Source organism: Engystomops pustulosus, chromosome 6, assembly GCF_040894005.1.
Source record: "Engystomops pustulosus chromosome 6, aEngPut4.maternal, whole genome shotgun sequence".
Taxonomy (NCBI): domain Eukaryota; kingdom Metazoa; phylum Chordata; class Amphibia; order Anura; family Leptodactylidae; genus Engystomops; species Engystomops pustulosus.
Genome location: NC_092416.1, coordinates 170098152 through 170117405, shown reverse-complemented (window position 1 = coordinate 170117405; position 19254 = coordinate 170098152). Strand labels below are relative to the sequence as shown.

The window sequence follows — 19254 nt, the reverse complement described above, 5'->3', positions numbered from 1 at the left end:
TTTACATAATTACCAGGATTACCAAAATTAGTTATATTTGCAAAATGCCAGAGGATTGAGAGTGAATTTTTTAAGGCATTTTTACAACTTTCTGCAAAGTCAAAAGTTTACTTACACTAATATAACTAATCATTTAAAGGACATCTACCACCAGGATGAAGGATTGCACACCTTTCAGGCTTCTGGGTAGCAAAGCGGGATGGTCTTGCTGCGGCGTGGTACCACCAGGTCGTTCCACAGGTGTGACTTGTCTATGGTGGCAGCCAAGGTTGAAGTACAGAATCAGCAGGTAATCTCGCGGTCAGGGACAGGCAGATCGTCAATACAGACAGCAAAGATAAAAGGGAACAGAGCAGGAGGTCAGGGCGGGTAGCAAAGGTTCAAGGTCAGGTCCGGGGTCACAACAAGAGGTCAGAATACAGGAATTGCAAACAGTAGCACTAATATCTGGCGAGGTTGCTGGGAAAAGCTGTTTTTTTAAGAATCCCGGAAGTGACCAGCGCTAATCAGCCGGGACGGGAGCAGGAACATGGAGGGGTGAGTGAGCTAAGGACAGGGGGGCGCCACGGAGAGGGGCACGGGTGTGCCTGCGATCCGATACATAGATATACTGGCAGGATCTGCCCTTCTTTTAGCTTCTTATTGCACATATACTACTTTTATATTACAGCATGCAAATTACTGGCTGTAAAACAGATCGCCGATTGAGAGAACTGCGATCCTCTAAGCCGATAAAGGGACCTGCATGTGACGGTTTAGACCAAGACTAAGCGACGCATTTGAAGTTCTTGAAACGCGTAGGTCCATCAGTACATCTTTCTCCCCCATGGATGTTCACATTCTTTTTAAGACCATGTAGCAATTATTTGCTGCTTTCATTTTTTTTAGACGCTGGGGGCATTTTCATGAATTATCAAGACTTCATCACCGTTAGTGATTCAGGATTTTTACTCATTCTCCTTCCTACTCCCCTCTCCGTACGTCGCAATAAGATATCCAAAGTGACTGTTTATGCTGTTAAGTATATGAGGAGCCGACTAATTATTTTTTATGTAATCTTCTCATATTTGTTATCCATGGCCTCCTTACTTTTAAAATCAACTTTTAAAATTATAGTAATGAGCCTGAAGGGCTCTGGGGCCATAACCAGTGCTCCTCTGTGCTGTAGCTTCCCGACGCTAGTCACAAGCCTTTCCTTCAGCCAAACCAGTTCCCTACACTGTACTGAAGGGACCCAACGAGGCCCCAACAGCGCTGTCTACAGTTCTGGAATCTGTTCCTTCTGGAATAGATATACTGGTTTGGTTTTTATCCCACATTTTGTTATTAGGCTTCCTGAAGGTCTTGCTTGATGTCAAGTGAGCTTCCTTAGAAGGTATAAAAAGAGGCGTGGTTTCCTTATCCCATCCAGGAAAACTTTGCATATTTTCCCAGAATCCCCTCATAGAGTGTCCATGGCTATAAGACTCCATGAGCCTACATGTTGGTCTTAATTGGCAGTTTCTGTAAGGAGAACTCTTACTTCCCAACTGTAGCTTCACAGACTGTCACACTGTTTCCTCCTCCACCTTCTCCCTCAGCATTTTCCCAGCTTTTTTCAGCTTGACCCAACTTTATTATAAGTCTTTTGTTATATACAAATAAGAAGAGTCAAGTTCAGTGATCTTCTATATGGATGAGTGCGGGGATCCTCTATATTTCGGGAATCTGATGTATGCCATGCCATCTACCACCTCCTCCTGTACCTCTATGTCTCCCTCCTTACATAGCTGATTGCCACTAAGAATTACAGCCCATCCCCCAGATAACAAGCCCTCATGTGTAATCGGAAAAATAAGTTATTGATTTTACAAGGCTTAGAGTAAAAATTGGAAATTCTTAAAACTAAAAAGGGCTTTGCCATAATAGCTCATCACTTTATACCGAATGACACAATTTTCAAAAAAAATATTTTATTAAAAATGTTGACACATTGAGGATTATATTACAAAACATAGATACACGGAGAGAGAAGAACATGACGGACATAAATACAGCATTTCTTCATAAGGAAGAAGTCAGCAGCAGTATTATACATGAACAATCATCAGTTAAACCTGATCAAAGGTGTATTAAGCAGCAAGATACAGCTGCTTACAAGGGGGTTTATAGCTTAATGGGTACCTGTGAAACACAGAATTTAATGTGAAGGCAGCATGTTATAGAGCAGGAGGAGCAGAGTACTTTGTTCATAGAGTCCTATCTGCAGGCAGCATGTTATAGAGCAGGAGGAGCTGAGCAGATTGTACATAGTGTCCTGCTTACAGCAAGCATGTTATAGAGCAGGAGGAGCTGAGCAGATTGTACATAGTGTCCTATCTGCAGGCAGCATGTTATAAAGCAGGAGGAGCTGAATAGTGTGTATATAGTGTCCTATCTGCAGGCAGCATGTAATAGAGCATGAGAAGCTGAGTAGTGTGTACATAGGGGCTCATTTACTAAGGGTCCGAATCACTCATTTTCATCGGGTTTCCCGATATATTTCCGAATTGCCCCGGGATTTTGGCGCACGCAATCGGATTGTGGCGCATCGGCGCCGACTTTCATGTGACAGAAATCGGGGGCGTGGATTCGGAAAAAACACAGAATTTTTAAAAAAATTTGTGTCGCAAGAATAGCACTCACATACATCGGGATGAAACAGGTGAACTCCGGCGGACTTCAGCGCAGCAGCGCAACCTAGTGGATAGCGGGTGCACGACCTTAGTGGATCCCGGCAAGCTTCGCATCAATGTCGGACAACGCGCCGCGGGATCGCGAATGGACCGGGTCAGTAAATGAGCCCCATAGTATCCTATCTGCAGGCAGCATGTTATAGAGCAGGAGGAGCTGAGTAGTGTGTACATAGTGTCCTATCTGCAGGCAGCATATTATAGAGCAGGAGGAGCTGAGCAGATTGTACATAGTGTCCTATCTGCAGGCAGCATATTATAGAGCAGGAGGAGCTGAGTAGTGTGTACATAGTGTCCTATGTGCAGGCAGCATGTTATAGAGCAGGAGGAGCTGAGTAGTGTGTACATAGTGTCCTATGTGCAGGCAGCATATTATAGAGCAGGAGGAGCTGAGTAGTGTGTACATAGTGTGCAATTTGCAGGTTTTAAGGTTAGGTTAATTTTTTAGCATAAATCCTCACTGGAATGATGTGACTGTCCAATGGATAAGAATGCGCTTTTTGAACATCCCATGCAGATTAGACAACTGCCCGGACTGTGGGACTGCCTGCTACTATCACAGAGGTTAGGACCACGTCTGCTGATACATGCCAGGCTTCAGTCTCCATCTCTCATGCTAGCACGGCTGATTTTCCAGCCATATAAGTCTCTTCTGTTCATCCATAATGGCTTCTTTTACAGAGCAGAGTAGAGAGTCGGTGTCACTCCAGCTGTCGGGATACACAGTGCTGTACAGACAGGGCAGGGAGTCCAGCTCCGCCTCCTCTCTCTGAGCGCACTCTAACAGCAAATCTTCACATTTCCCCCACCATTGCCGCGTTTTCCTAAACAAATACATAAGGAAGCGTCAGAATCACACAATGTCATATTTAAAAATAATCATAAGGTATCTATAAGGTATTTGATGGGTTAAAATCTGTAAATAAAAGTTTTTGAATATGTTGCTGGAGATACTCACTTTAATTTTTTTGTGCTTTTTTCATTGAGCGGGATGTGTAGTATGATGGGATATATCCCCACACGAATCAGAGCGGAGAGACAAGAGAGGCCCAGTTCTAGAAGGCAGTGTGCATTCTGCAGAGAGAGTATAGAACAACATCAGGTCACCCCCTCCAGGACAGCAAGACCCTCTACTGGTAAGTATAATGGCCGCCCACTTACCTGCTGGGCCACTGCTTCCACATTCTGCCTGGTGAAGCAGCAGCGTATGCCTTCTCCTTCCTTCTCACCGATGATGTCTCCGCGCTGGTATCTTGTTGCATATTCAGCATCGGTCAAGCTCTCTAGTTATAAGGTAAGATCATGTGAATACGTAAGACAAGGCACTCATGGGAATTTAAAGGCAATGTATCATAGACATTTCCTTTAACTTAACACATTCAGGCTATTTTGAAGCTCCATGACTCTTACTTAGTGTTAAGCCGGGTTTGGCTCAACTTCTCCCCCTGTGGTTAACATCCACGATCATTGCAAGCACCAGTGACGCCTTTAACTCTTCAAATGCCACTGGCAAAGTCGCCTGCGGCGTTTGAATGGTTGCGGCAATGCAGGGTGGCACCATTTTGGAGAGAATGGATGCCCCTGCGTTAACATCATCAAGAGTGAAGACCCTGGTGGCGTGTGGGCCCGCAGTAATTTGAAATTCAGTAGCAGAATTGCCAGTGGCATTTAAACAGTTAACGCTTGCAATCGGTGGCAGCGAGAACAGAATTTTAAAATTTTGGGTTCAGACAAAAGTGGATTTTAACAGGTTTGCTCATCACTACTCTTACCGTGTCGGCGCTGCTGTCTGGCTAGGAGTGAGGGAGTCCTTGCATCATAATTCACTATGATGCAAGGACTCCTCTCTACTGCACTGTGCTTAGTCTGTGGGATGTGACCTGCAGATGGGTCCATTTCCACAGGTCTTGCACATTCACATCACGTGCACTCCATATGATGATACACACATTCCTATGAAGTTGAAGGATCTCCATGTCCTGCTGTGTACATGAGGCCTAAGACTAAAACAAAATTTTTGGAATCGGGCATAACTAGGAGAGGCAGGCCCCATAGCAGACTCCTGATTGGGGCCCCATATTCCCTCAGAAAATATGCAAATCCTCCCTTCTTTAGTGTGTCAGGTCAGATGACGGGCCCCCCGGACACTACGGGCCCCACTGCAGCTGCTATGGCTGCTACCCCTGTAGTTACGCCCTGCTCAGGATGAGATATTACGAGTAAGGCAGCACATACCAGTGTCACACCTCATGAAGTCTTTACTGGTGCACAATTTGTCACTCAAAATTCTTCCAAGAAGTGAAGGGACCAAAAGCACCGGACGAGGAACGCCAATCTTGTGCTGCGTCACCACCGTGTACGGCATTAGCGTGAGGCAGCTTCTTCCCAGTGAAGAACTCGCAGTTGGCTCTAAATTAAAAAAAAGCAACAATTTCTTTATTGTCTTATACAAAATCTAGAACCTGAACCCATTCAGTCTCTGGGGACGGAGATTTTGTGCTTCAGACTCCCGGAGACCAGTAACAATGCAATAAAACCATTAAAATATATAAAAAAGCAATAAATGATGTCCTGTACCTTCACATCTGCACGTGCCACAATTTAGAGAGGTCCAGAGTAAGTGAGAACTACAGCGGTCGGTGCTGATGATACGGACATTTTTTTTCGGCTGGGGAGAGAATGATAAAATTAAAGGGGTGGTGGAAAGTATCACTATCCTTAGTGCTATGATTCCTCATATTGGCTTCTGCAGAACAATCATGTGGAATGTATTCCCCTACAAATGAATAGGGCAGAGCTCCAAACATCCACTCTACAATGTAATGAAATGTGGTCTATTTTACGACTCTTGGCCAACCCCTTTAAAGGGAACCTGACATCAGGTTTTACCCCACTAAACTACCAGCCCCCTCGGGTAGGGAATGAAATGTTCTTTGTAGAATTCCCTCTTTTATGTGAAATCTCACCCATCTCCCAAAACCTGGCAAATATGACCTAATTTTCACATGAGATGAGTGAAGTTTAGAGGCTGCAGGGGGAGCGTCACTTCAGAAGCCTCTATCTTTGGTTCTCTAGTACCTAGAAACATGATTTTATGTCATATTAAAACATAAGAATCTCCTCTTTCAGATCGCATCAAATTTATGGTTCTGAGAGCTACAGAACTGGACATATAGGCATATAAAAAGAGGCAGGAACTGGATCCTTATCTGCAGTTTGGATTTCCATCTCTGTCTTTAGCTGCCTGAATCTTTGGTTCTGTAGCTCACAAAGCCACAAGCCTCATGTGATTTAAAAAAATCTTTCATACAACACAAAACTAATGTTTCTAGGTGCTATAGAACAGAAGATAGGGAGCTTCTGAAATGACACTACACCTGCAACCACTAAACTTGACTCATCTCAAGGTGAGGTGAGAAAAGTCATATTTACCTGACTGCGGGGGAGATTTTTTATAGGTGAACGGGGAAGATTTCACATAAAAAAGGGCATAGGAAGGTAAAAGCAGAGCAGATCCTGCTAGAGAAGACACACACCAGTATGTATGTGTGCTTGGTTTACAGTCCTTCATCCTGGTGGTGGGATTTCCTTTAAATACAATGGGGGTGATTTATTATTAGGCTCCTTGGGACAGTTCTATGTCTGTCTTTGGAGCTCTGCTCTGAAGTGGCCCTTTAACAAATGTTCTTATGCCCTACTTGCTGTGCGGGAATTTTTTTTTCAAAAAGTCGCAAAATGCATAAAAAGTCCCATTGTGTATAAATAATTCCTCATCCATGCTCATTATTTATATATATATTTTGCTACTCACCATTCGTGGCATGCCATTTTGCCAAGTCATTCGTTGTATAGATGTTATTAGTTGCTGCTGAGCCCTGAGACATAAAAACACAAACACTAAGTTAATAAAACAAGACAAATATAGACATGATTTATCAGTAACTTAAAGGGGTGCGCAGTTTTAGGACTAGACAGTTTTACGTAACTCCTGATTTATTAAAGTTTAATGCTGAACAATAAATAGTTTGACTGTCCAGTCGTATGTTGTTTGAGTACACAATATAGGTGTTATTTTAAAGAGCAGAATCTCCCCTTTAATATCACACAGGATTGTGTTTCTGAGTGCCACAGAGGGGAGGGGGCGTGGCCTAATGTTATGTGACCAGGGTGACATAATCACAGGTCCTTTAGCCTCTTAACATTAGCAAACTGTACCCCATGCACATATCTGATTGCATAAAATCACAGCATCATCCATGGAGTTCTACTCCTCTCCATGCAGACTGCTGTGATTTCATTTGATATGACATGCTCTGATTTCATTAGATATATGCTTAATGTACAGTTTGATAATGTTAGGAGGCTAAAGTACCTGTGATGATGTCACCCTGGTCACATGACATTACTGCTGCATGAAGAGAAGGCATTGGGAGGAGCTGTTGGATTCAGCCTGAGGAGGCCACGCCCCCCCCCCCCTATAGACATCCTTGAATACCAGGTAAAATTATAAATTTGAATATATGGGGATCTGAGGGTAACAATTTTTAGCTAAAAGAAGGTGTCAGTTATTCTATAGGAACCTGCCACTAACTGTATTTGTGAAAAATTTGCTGACAGGTTCCCTTTGAAGTTCTGAAAGTTCTGCACATAACTCCTCCAGATGTTCTATGACACGGCAATCGCTTGTGTCAGCAGTGCTCGGGTAAGAAAATCATCAAGCTCTCCGGATACATTCATGGTGAACCATTAACAGAGTTTGAGGAAGTATATATAGAAAAAATGTCTAGAAAAAGTCTCGGCGATAGCAAGGAACAAAGTTTACAAACTTTTCACTACATAAGCAACAAAGTGTTACAAGCAATAGGCAGAGACAGTACAATGTCTACCACCATTCTATCCAGATCCAGATCTCCGGTGCTTAACCCTATGCGCCAGCATCGGACCACCCTTGTAACAGTAGAAAGACTAATTAGGAATTTCAGGAAGTACTCCAGTACTTAATACGCTAATTGAGCGAATTTCTAGGTCTGGAGAAGACAGCCTGGCTCCGCCCATCTGACAACTATGACCCAGAGTGCGTAGTGGTGATGGCCATAGCTAATATTCTAACTACCTAGGAATTAGGTCTTCTCATTACAGCACCATGATGTGCAGTTTCTCTGTTATTCCTCATAGAAATTTCTATATAATTTGGCAAGTGGGTGTTACCAGATTGAGCTCTGTCCATAAAAGGTCTGACACTGTCCAATCGGTGCTGAGTATACAAGAAAAACCGACCCCTTTTACAAGGCAGTTGTCAAATTACTTTGAATATATTCTGAGGAGGACGGGAAAGAATTATAGGAAGATCTAGAATTAACTTGTAGTGAAGACAATATTACTACAAAATCCATGTAAGGAAGAGGTCCTCTTTAAGGAAACCTACCACCACGGATCTACCTATTAAGGTAGATCCGTTGGCAGGTTTCTCTAATGTAGAGTAGTAGCTGCGCAGTCTCAGGCTCTGAAGCCGGAGCTACTGCGCATGCGCAGAACCCAGCTTCGAACCTTAATAAGTAGATCTGTGGTGGTAGGTTTCCTTTAACCCCTTAACGCTCTGCGCCGTAGCTCTACGGCGCAGAGGTATAAGGGATGTATGAAGAGGGCTCACGGGCTGAGTCCTCTTCATACAGAGGTGGGGGTTTTTGCATTTTGCACAAAACCCCCACCGCTAATAACCGCGGTCGGTGCTTGCACCGATCGCGGCTATTAACCCTCTAAACGCCGCCCGCAAAGTCGCGGGCGGCGTTTAAAAGACGGCGGCGCGCGGGCGCCGCCATCTTTTTTTCGATCGCCACGCCCCCGAACGTCATCGGGGGGCGGCGATCGGTTACCATGGTAGCCTCGGGTCTTCTTTTGACACGAGGCTACATGGTTTATGCAGGTTCGTTACAATGAGCCAGTGGCTCATTGTAATGTATGACCTGCAAAAACGCCATATATTGCAATACTGTAGTATTGCAGTATATGGTAGGAGCGATCTGATCATCTAGGGTTAATGTACCCTAGATGGTCTAAAAAATAGTGAAAAAAAAAAGTTTAAAAAATAAAAAAAATTAATAAAATATTAAAAGTTCAAATCACCCCCCTTTCCCTAGAACGGATATAAAACATAACAAACAGTAAAAATCACAGACATATTAGGTATCGCCGCGTCCCAAAATGCCCGATCTATCAAAATATAAAAACGGTTACGGCCGGCGGTGACCTCCGAGGCGGGAAATGGCGCCCAAATGTCCGAAATGCGACTTTTACACCTTTTTACATAACATAAAAAATGAAATAAAAAATGATCAAAATGTCGCACAGACCTCAAAATGGTAGCAATGAAAACGTCGCCTCATTTCGCAAAAAATGACCCCTCACACATTTCCGTGCGCCAAAGTATGAAAAAGTTATTAGCGTCAGAAGATGGCAAAAAATTTTTTTTCTTTTTTGTACACATTCGTTTAATTTTTGAAAATGTATTAAAACACAATAAAACCTGTATAAATTTGGTATCATCGCGATCGCACCGAACCAAAGAATAAAGTAGGCGTGTTATTTGGAGCGAAGAGTGAAAGTCGTAAAAACTGAGTCCACAAGAACGTGACGCACGTGCGGTTTTTTTTCAATTTTTCCACATTTGGAATTTTTTTTCAGCTTCGCAGTACACGGCATGTTAAAATAAATAACATTACGGGAAAGTAAAATTTGTTACGCACAAAATAAGCCCTCACACAGGTCTGTACACGTAAAAATGAAAAAGTTATGGATTTTTGAAGTTGGAGAGCGAGAATTTAGCCGAAAAACCCTCCGTCCTTAAGGGGTTAAAGCAGTGGTCCTCAACCTTTGTAATGCTGTGACCCCGCAATACAGTTACTCATGTTGCGGTGACCCCAAACCATGCGATTTTCAGTAAAAACACAATAAAATCGTGGCTCCGAAGGCTTTAGGCGACCTCTTTTGGTTGTTCGACCCCTGCTGGGGTCACGACCCACAGGTTGAGAACCACTGCTTTAAAGGGTATATTTCATATATATTCACTAGAAAATCTGTGTCAAACCACCATTTTGTGGTCTTTTATGGTCTTGGTTTTGGACTTTTATTCATACACCCTGTATATCGTTGGGAGAAGGATTTGGACACTTTTTGGCAAACAGAAAATCTGCGCCAAAGTTGCACCGTGTGAGCGTACCCCAACTTTACGAACTAGTAAGACCTGTTTTTGATGTATACATAATATACCCATTGTGATAATAATATTACTCCTCCACAGTTTGTTTGTTATATATTTTTTTTTATTTTTCTTTCTTTGTGTTGTTTCATTCTGCCTGTTATAAATCATTAGGCTCCATTTGTTTAAGACCAGCCAGGAAGATGAGCCTGGCAGGGTGTTTATAACACCCCAGGGAGTCTATGTGTGATCAGAGAAGCATGGTCTTCCTAAGTGGTAAAATTAACACCTTTCGGCCAGAGTAGTCTAGCTAGTGGGGGGATGAAAAGAAGCCACAGACTGCATGTTCTTCCCTCCAAATTCAGACAAAGGGAATATAATAGCTGTCCATAACTGGGACATAATTCATAATTATAGGTCCCATGTTACACAGGACAGTTATGGGGTCTAGACACACTCCTGGGCCGAAAATCAGAACGTTAGCTGCAATGGAAGGCAGCCAATAGCAGAACACCCCTGATATTAGGCTAAGACACCCCGAGTTAGGCTAATAACATGCCCGTTTGGTTGGAAGCCATGGCACAATTGTGCCATCTCCCAATCAAAAGTTATGGGGTTCTGATAAAAACCCAGACCCAAAAAGTAGCTCACTGATGGGAGGGGGATATAAAAATCCCCCTCACAGTGACATCACAGCCAGGGGTGGGGGTCAAAAAATCACCTGGGCTTAAATTAATGAAGCAGCCACATAGTAGTGTTCAGTCTGGGAGACTCTATGACAATAGAAGGCCGGATCGATGCTTATGCCCTGGCCTCAGGCCAAAGAATTTCTTCCTATTCCACTAGCAAGAATTTTTTGTTTCTTCTTTCATAACTGTTTGTAAGTATTGTATGTGTATTGTTTTAATCCTTTTTTCATTTTATCTGACAATTTAATTCTTTGAGTGTACTGCATTTTTATGTAAATTAAAACTTTTTAATAAGCCTCTGCTTGTAGCCTTAAAGAATCTGAGTCTCTGAAGGGAATCACGTTACCAGAGGTCATTATTAGCATAGTCCATGTAGTAAGCGATTGCATGTTCTGTGTGAATTTATAATTGTAATATCGTGTAAGTAGTGAGTGCATGTGCTGAGTTATCATCAGGGTGCATTGTCTGTGTGGCTGAGGTGCCTACGGCCTTCTTTGCGTAAGTAACTCGTGGGTGGTGGCAGTGTGGATTGGCTGGGGCTGAAATTCTGTGGAGTAAATTTAGCGTAAGGACGCCATTTTGTGGAAGTGGGCGGAGCTTAAGGTCTAAATTCTGGGACTCCATAGAGTAGGTATCCCCGTGTGTGAACTCCGGTGAGTCGGGTTTGTGATACCCATACATTGGAATAACTGAAATGTTTATACGGATCATTACTAGGGGGGAAATATCCTATAACCATTAACCTATTCTCGTCCATAGACCTCAAGGGCGTTACCATTAATCTCTTCCCTACCAATGGCTATCATTATGAAGTGACTATGGCTAGTGGATGGGGTGATCGGGCCGTGTTTCCACTAACATTTACTAAAATAAATTTACTACAAAACTTGTGCATTCTTACTGGCGATAGTTGGGAATTATCCCGGCTTCTCCGTCCTTCGTGGTGTAAGGGTTAACTCTGTGAGCAAACCACTGGCAGCGATTGTTGTACATGGTATTTGTGATATGTAGGATGTCCCCGCACTTGACTTGTAGGCCGCCCTCGACACGCGCGGCCATCGAGAGGTTCACACGGACGTAAAACGAGTCACCGGAAGACAACATCCCTCTCTCCATGTTATTCAGCAGCTTCCGATATTCTAAAATGCGAAAAAAAACCAAAATATTTTAAACTCTCTGTATTGAAAATACAATCTAATAAATCTATCTCAGCTTAAGCCTACGTGCACATAACAAGGGCAAGTCCTCGAGGCCCTAACAAGGGTCCTGCTTGCGGCCCGACGTTCTCATCAGTGTATAAGGGCCACTCACTCGCCGAGATGCCTGGGCAAGGAACTAAGAAACCCAGGGATAGGACCTGCTCTTTGGCGGCTCAGGCAGTCGCCAGTCATCCATGTGGGTGTGAAAATAATGGCCCTGAGGACGATACCATACAATAAAATCTGCCCCCCAAAAATGGCTGCCACACGGTCTTAGGAGGGATAAGACTGTCTAGTATAACTTTACACCTTCCATGTGTTGGCTTAGTTCATGCCCTAACAAAGAGACAAAATTTTGGCTCAGCAGGACAGTTTTGTCTCTCAGCTTGTCCCACCTTTCTGTGAAGATATGCCCCCGATTTACACAAAAGTCATAAAAGAGACCCGACTAAAATATATTGTGAAAGTGCATGGAGAGAGCTCCACTTGTGCAGTCACTTCTCTATTCCAAGTCAGCATGAAAAATGGATTTATAGCTCAATTCTTGCTATAAAAACGTAATGGGTGGCAGCACTCCAAAATCCACACTGATACTTCTTGTGATGCAATAAATCCTTTATTCATCAATGCAAGTGCATGTACATGGATAACACAAGCGCCTGAGATCGACGCATTTCGACGCTATCACGTCTCAATCATGATCTCCACATGATTCTCTTTGGTTGTGTGTTATCCATGTACATGCACTTGCATCGATGAATAAAGGATTTATTGCATCACAAGAAGTACCAGCGTGGATTTTGGAGTGCCGCCACCTATTACGTTTTTCGAAATTTTGGAGTCAAGGATTTGGCAGCGTGCACCGCCAAAGGACTGATTGGAGGAGGATAAACTTCGTGTGGCTAGGTGAGCAAACCTATTTGTTTTTCTTATACTAATTCTAGCTATAAGTACAAGTCCTACAGCAGTGATGGCCAACCTTTTAGCGGCCGAGTGCCCGAACTGCAACCCAAAACCCCCCATATTAATTGCAAGGTGCCAACCAGAAATTAAAGCAGTAACTTATTGCTCCCTGTTCTTCAACAAAGTTTGATCATATTGGCCTCCTGAGGACAAGATGGAAAATTTGCATCATTTTAGCTTCTTTCCAGTGTCCCTCTGTACACAGAGAATTGTGGGGCCAGCAGAAGGTATTCCGACCCAGGTAGTGAAGTATGTATCACTTAAATATATGACTGAAAGCAGCATCTTTTAAGCCCACAGAAAGGGCTTTGAGTGCCGCCTCTGGCACCCGTGCCATAGGTTCGCCACCACTGTCCTAGAGGATGGATCCTAATTTACTAACAATTTTTGGCATATTATGGGTATTCTTTAAGGGAACCTGTCATCAAAAATTGGCCTAATAAACTATTACCATTATATTGTCAAGGAGTGTAACACCTTCTAGTTTTTGTTTCTTCCATGGCCCAGGGTGATGGCATCATCCAGGAAAAAATCTACTTTGAAGTGAGATGTTAATTGGTTGTATAAAGTCAGGGAGGCGGAGTCAAGTGAAGTCAAGCTCTCCCTGCCTCGGCACACCTCCTCCCATGTGTTTGACATTATACACTGGACTTCAGGAGATCTAGTCAATGATGTCCCTGGATGCAGGACCATAATTACAATGAAGGGGGTGTTCTGAGACAGGGAGAGCTTGACTTTAGTGTTAAACTCTCCGCCTCCTTGACTTCATAAAAAAAAAATTGATATTCTGGATGATGCCACCAGACCAGGCCATGATAAGAAACATCATCTAGAAGCTGCTCGAACGCAAACTGGTAGTGATTTATTAAGCCAATTTCTGATGACAGGTTCCCTTTAAAGTTGAAGATGAACGACGATTGAAAACATAATATACATATTCCTTACCATCCATGTTGCATCGGACAGAAAGGCAGCAGAAACCATTCACCCTATTGAGGGTACAGTGGGCGTCTTCAAAGGTCATTCCTTCTAGGTCTACTTTATAAGCCGGGTTCATGACATCAAAGTCCACCTGTAGAACATATGACATACATATTAGCTGTTTTATACAGATACTGCCCTTCATTTTAGTCAGTTTTTTCCTGATATGAAAATAGGGTTTTGGATCTTTAAGGAGGTTTTCTAGGTCTCCAATGCAAAGTTCATGCCAATAATATCTACTCCTCATGGGTGGAAAACCAAAGGAGGAGACATCTACTCCCTTCCTCCCTTCCATAGACCTATAGAGACAGCGGCCATAACATGTTTCATCAGGGAAACTGAAAATCCATCCTCTGCTCAGGATCAGGTACTCAGGATCATGTACCTGATCATGCGCTAGTTGGATTCAGTGGACCATGCACAGTTCCAGGTATGGGATTCCTTGTATCATATATCACTGTGACGCAAGGACTCCTATCCCCTGCACTGGAATCTGACAGTTTCCATAGACTGAGCAAGGTCATGTCCGATCGGCTTTACTCTTGTCCAGAGTTTTATGTTTTTAACCTGCTTTCTTCCTCTTTGCTCTGCCATCAATCCCATAATGCATCAACATAGATCAGATGTGGAGACAAAACAATCTAAATATCCCTTATATTGTCCTAAATTATCCAAAATAGTATGCTAGTTGTCCGAGTTACATAGAGGAGGAGGGGATTCATTAAAGGGAACCTGTCACCAGGGACCTAATTTTCACTAAGACAGGTTACAGAAGCCCATTGCACCTGCATTGCACATCTGCCTTTCTGCTCTAAGCATTTGTATTACAATATAATTGTGTGTTATAACTTACTTGGCTTCCTGACAGAATCCTCTGTGTAGTCCCAGGGGTTGGGCTTTGGTTTGGATGCATTTAAAATAACAACATGTGACTTGTCTGTGCAGCAGACTCCTTAGCTCTCAGCCCCCACCTTTGTGCTTCTTCAAGCAAAAGCTGGGGGCTGAAAGCTGAGGAGTGGGCGTGCCAGCCACCTTGGAAGCTGAATGCAGAGGGGCTTCCATGCCCCTGATTGTTTACATGTGTCACGGAACAGAGATCGCTGTGCTGGATGCCAGGAAGGACCGTGGGGGTAAGGACATGTTTATTTCTTTTAACCCCCCATCCTGGCCACCCAAGGGTATTTTTTTATACCCTTGGACAACCCCTTTAACTAATGGAGCAAACTCCCAAGACCAGGTCTGAACTGGCAGAGGTTTTTAAAATAGTCTTCCCCAGATGAGACTATAGTAAATCTGACGCCCCTGCCCACCCTCCGTCAGCCTGCCCCCCACCCGCTCTCCACCCTGACCCCCCCCCCCCCCAAAGTGACGTAGAAGGTATAATGAATCTCCCACATGATTTCTTCTAAACATTATTTATTTTGCCCATATTGAATGAAATACCGTACCGCCATGATCTGATATCCTGGCAGCAGTGACATTTCATCAGCAGCCGACCTCTGGGTAACCTGATGGATAAAGATTCCTGTTCTGTTTCCTCCAATGATACTTATTTGTCTTAGCAGGTCATCTCCCTGAAAAGCGATGGAGGTCACCCGACTGGACATTCTCTGGGCGTAGCGCCTCCGGACCGGGCTGCGTATAGATATAGAGCAGAAACATACTAAATATATTACTGTAACATGTCATATTACTTATTCTATAGTATGCTATATTATGCTGTAGTATGCTATATTACAGCCAATATATGAAATAAAGATTGGTAAAAAAAATAATTATATCAAATATTATATGTGATTGCTACATTACAGCGAATACATGAAAGAAATGACGTAAAGATAATAAAAAAATTATTATATTAAATGTTTTCCAATAGAACATAAATTTATATGCAATTTTATACATATTTATGACATTTTTATTTAAAATAAGCACCAATAACACTACATTTCGTTAACTACTGTCTTGGTATTTTGGGGGGCACCGAGCCCAATTATGCTAATGCTAGGCTCCGCCCCTTGGTGTCTATAATATTTCATATTATTTGTATTATAAATATATATACCCTATTTTCAAATATTTCGGTAATTTACTAACCTCATGTGACAACCAAGATCAAAACTTCTGTCTCCCATGTCCATGTTAGCGAGCACTTCAAGACCTACAACGGAAGAGTTACTAGTTGTTGAGCTGGTATTGGACGGATCTGACCGCAGCAGGTGAGAAGGAAAATGTGATGTTTTGTATGAATATAATTGTATCGGCTGAGATTTTTGTGACCCAAAATGACCAAAATTCCTTTAAATTTCCATTCCAGAAAGTTTACCTTTCTTGTATTCAGCTTCATATTCAAAGTCTGTCTCCGTTCTTTCCGTCTCGAGAAGATCAGGAAGCTCACTGGAACAACTATTGTGAGTGAAATGGTGTTAGATTATTATTAGTTTTTGTTTGCCCTTAAAGGAAACCAGATTTCACCTCATTCACCTCAGGTAGGGGTTGATATTTCCTTTTTTAGAATTCCCTCTTTCATGTGAAATCTCACCGTTTACCCATAGAGAATTTTTTTCTAAAGTCATGTGACAATGAGCTGAGACAAGTCATATTTTGCCTGAGATGAGTCAAGTTTAGAGGCTCCAGGGGAAGCGTCCTTTCAGACGCCTCCATCTTCTGTTCCATAGCACATAGAAATAGTTTTGTTGTCATATTAAAGTTAAGAATCTCATATTTCAGACTGCATCAGGCTTGTGGTCCTGTAAGCTACAGAACTGGAGATACAGGCTGTTAAACAATGATGGGCATAACAATAATCTCTATTTATATAGCGCCATTATATCCCGTGAAGCTTTACAAATCATGGGAACCAGATCTTTAACTGCAGCTCATATGATCAACTTTGTCCCCAGATTTGAAGCTCGTGTGACCACACGAAGTAACACTCCCCTTGCAGACTCATCTCAGCCAAACATGACTCTTTTCTGCTCCTTTCCACATGATTTTGGAGAAGATTTTTTTTTTATAGGTGGGATTTCACATAAAAGAGGGAATTCTAGAAAAGACATTTCATGCCCGACCTGAGAAGGGCTGGTAGTTTAATGTGATGAAATCTGATGACAGGTTCTCTTTGACCAAAAAACATATTTTCAGATCCCCTCATTTTGCAATTTGCATCCTGTACCTTCTTCTGTTGACCTATGCTACCCCCACCCTTATTATAAAGCTGCTATGTAATCTGGCACTTCAACAGAAACTCTGTCTGTCTTGCTAGCAAGATGGAATTCAGCACATACGTGACTGTCAGTTTATCAGGGACTGAGGGAGGATGAGAGGAGCGCAATTGTCATGGTAGTTACTTATCACTACTGTTATAAAAAGCTGAATGCTACTGCTAGACAAAATCCTAAGAACACAAACTTTACAGAGGATCTCTGGTATTTATGATCTATCCATAGGATGTGTTATAAATACCTGTTGGGTGTGGACCTGCACCTAAAATATCAACCTCTGTCTCACATTTCTGAATGGAGCGGTGGTAGGACTGACCAAGTCCAGTCCAATAAGAGCAGGTAACCGCAGCTACTGGCTTGAATCCAGAATGTGACCGCGTTTCCATCGTAAGACAAAGGCAGTGGCATAACTAGAAGCTGATGGGCCCCAGTGCAAAGTCTGTGCCGGGCTCCCGACTATAATGTATGGTTTATAGTAATAGTCTTCTCATATGAGAAAGTGACACTATGAGGGCCCCCTAAACCTCTTGGGCCCAGGTGCGAACGCATCCTCTGCACCCCCTCAAGTTACGCCCCTGGACAAAGGTCAATAGACCTCTTCTCTTACCATAATCCACAGTGGTGGGATCTATGAAGTATGTCTAAAATATCCTCTGGGAATACCTCTTTTATTTCTAATGTGAACATATCCGTTTTTTTAAAGGAAATCTACCATTTTATTTGATACATTATGAAGCAAACATACCTTGAGAATGCTGTAGCTACACTAATGCAGGATCATATCTTGGTTAATCCCTGATCTGAGTGATTTTGCTGATAAAACAATTATAAAATTATGATAATGAAGCTGTCTCGCTTCTGTGGCTGGTTCAGCGCTTCTCCTAGCACATTAGTTATTCAATGCAGGAGAGGATGATGTAATCTCTGGGTTGTGCCTGAAGGCAGAATAATCAATTGCTGCAACATCCCCCAGCTGCTGTGTATGAGTGATCCAGCTCAGGTTGATTAGCCATGTCTTGACTAACCTCCACGTCTAATGAAAATCTCTGGGGGTCATTTACTAAGGGCCCGATTCGCGGTTTCCCGACGTGTTACCCGAATTTTTCCGATTTGGGACGATTTCCCCTGAATTGCCCCGGGATTTTGGCGCACGCGATCAGATTGTGGCGCATCGGCGCTGGCATGCACGCGACGGAAATCGGGGGCGTGGCCGAACGAAAACCCGACGGATTTGGAAAAACCGCCGCATTTAAAACAAAAAATTTGTCGCGGAGCTTGCACTTACCTTCACTCAGCCCAGCTCGGTGAACTCGGTGGACCCGAATCCACCGCAGAGAGCGCGCCGCTGGATCGCGAATGGACCGGGTAAGTAAATCTGCCCCTCTGTGTGTAATGTGTTTATGCAGGCAGCTAGCCTGACCCAGCTTTCCCAAGGTCTTGAATGCTATAATAATTTTTTCAGCAAAACCACTCAGCTTAACCAAGATATGACCCTGCATCAGTGAAGCTACAGCATTCTCAAGGTATGTTTGCTTCATAATGCATCAAATCAGATGGTAGGTTTCCTTTAAGTGTGTCTGAGCCTCTTACCTTTTCGTAAGACCAGAGATATATTCATCATGTAATGAACTGCAGGAGTTATGTCCACTGGTCGCCTGGGAAGCAAGGTCCTGCCAAGAGTAGAAGAACACAATGACGAAAAGATGCTCAGATACTGATACAAGGTAGACACATTCTAAAACTGATTCATTCTAAAGACTTCTAGATAATACCTGGGGGATGGGAACAGATAATGGCTTAGAGGGTTGATGGGGAGGGGGCAAGATACCTTTAATAACTTTAGGAGGAGGTGATTACAAACTAGACAATTTAAAACTGCAGGGCTATATCTATAGTGGGTAGCAGGCTCTAAAGAGGACCATTCACCACCCAACACATATGAAGATGAGCATAACATTATGTAGGGGCTGTTACGCATTTCTGGAGCCACTTTAAAATTTTCTTTTTAGTCCCTGCGGCTGTCGAGATATCAGTCCAGATATCTGACCATTATAATCCTCTCTACTGTCAGAGAGCAGGAGCTGGAGCAGAGGAGGGGGCGTGTCAGAGAAGATCATCATAACACACGCCCACTCTCAGCACCTACTCTCTGACAGCGGAGAGGAATAGAATGGTCAGATATCTGGACTGATAACTCAGCGATTGTGGGGGCTAGATACGATTGGACACCGGGATTCGTCCTAGCCCTCCGTGGTAAGGATATGTCCACCCAATGTATCCTTACAACGGAGA

At 43.1% G+C, this 19254-nt stretch overlaps 1 protein-coding gene across 2 annotated transcripts in view; it reads right to left on the bottom strand.

The window, feature by feature from the left end:
• Positions 1–3327: 3327 nt before the first annotated feature.
• CARD14 (caspase recruitment domain family member 14) overlaps positions 3328–19254 on the bottom strand; it is a 46330-nt gene continuing 30403 nt past the window's right edge. For both annotated transcript variants that reach the window (XM_072112320.1, XM_072112319.1), the window contains exons 10-21: positions 18553–18632; positions 16065–16144; positions 15836–15899; positions 15187–15373; positions 13703–13829; positions 11497–11734; positions 6523–6586; positions 5289–5379; positions 4947–5120; positions 3873–3994; positions 3670–3785; positions 3328–3535 (exon numbers count right to left, since the gene is read on the bottom strand). In XM_072112320.1, the coding sequence (XP_071968421.1) occupies positions 3328–3535; positions 3670–3785; positions 3873–3994; positions 4947–5120; positions 5289–5379; positions 6523–6586; positions 11497–11734; positions 13703–13829; positions 15187–15373; positions 15836–15899; positions 16065–16144; positions 18553–18632 (1551 nt within the window). The remainder of the gene's footprint in view (positions 3536–3669; positions 3786–3872; positions 3995–4946; positions 5121–5288; positions 5380–6522; positions 6587–11496; positions 11735–13702; positions 13830–15186; positions 15374–15835; positions 15900–16064; positions 16145–18552; positions 18633–19254) is intronic.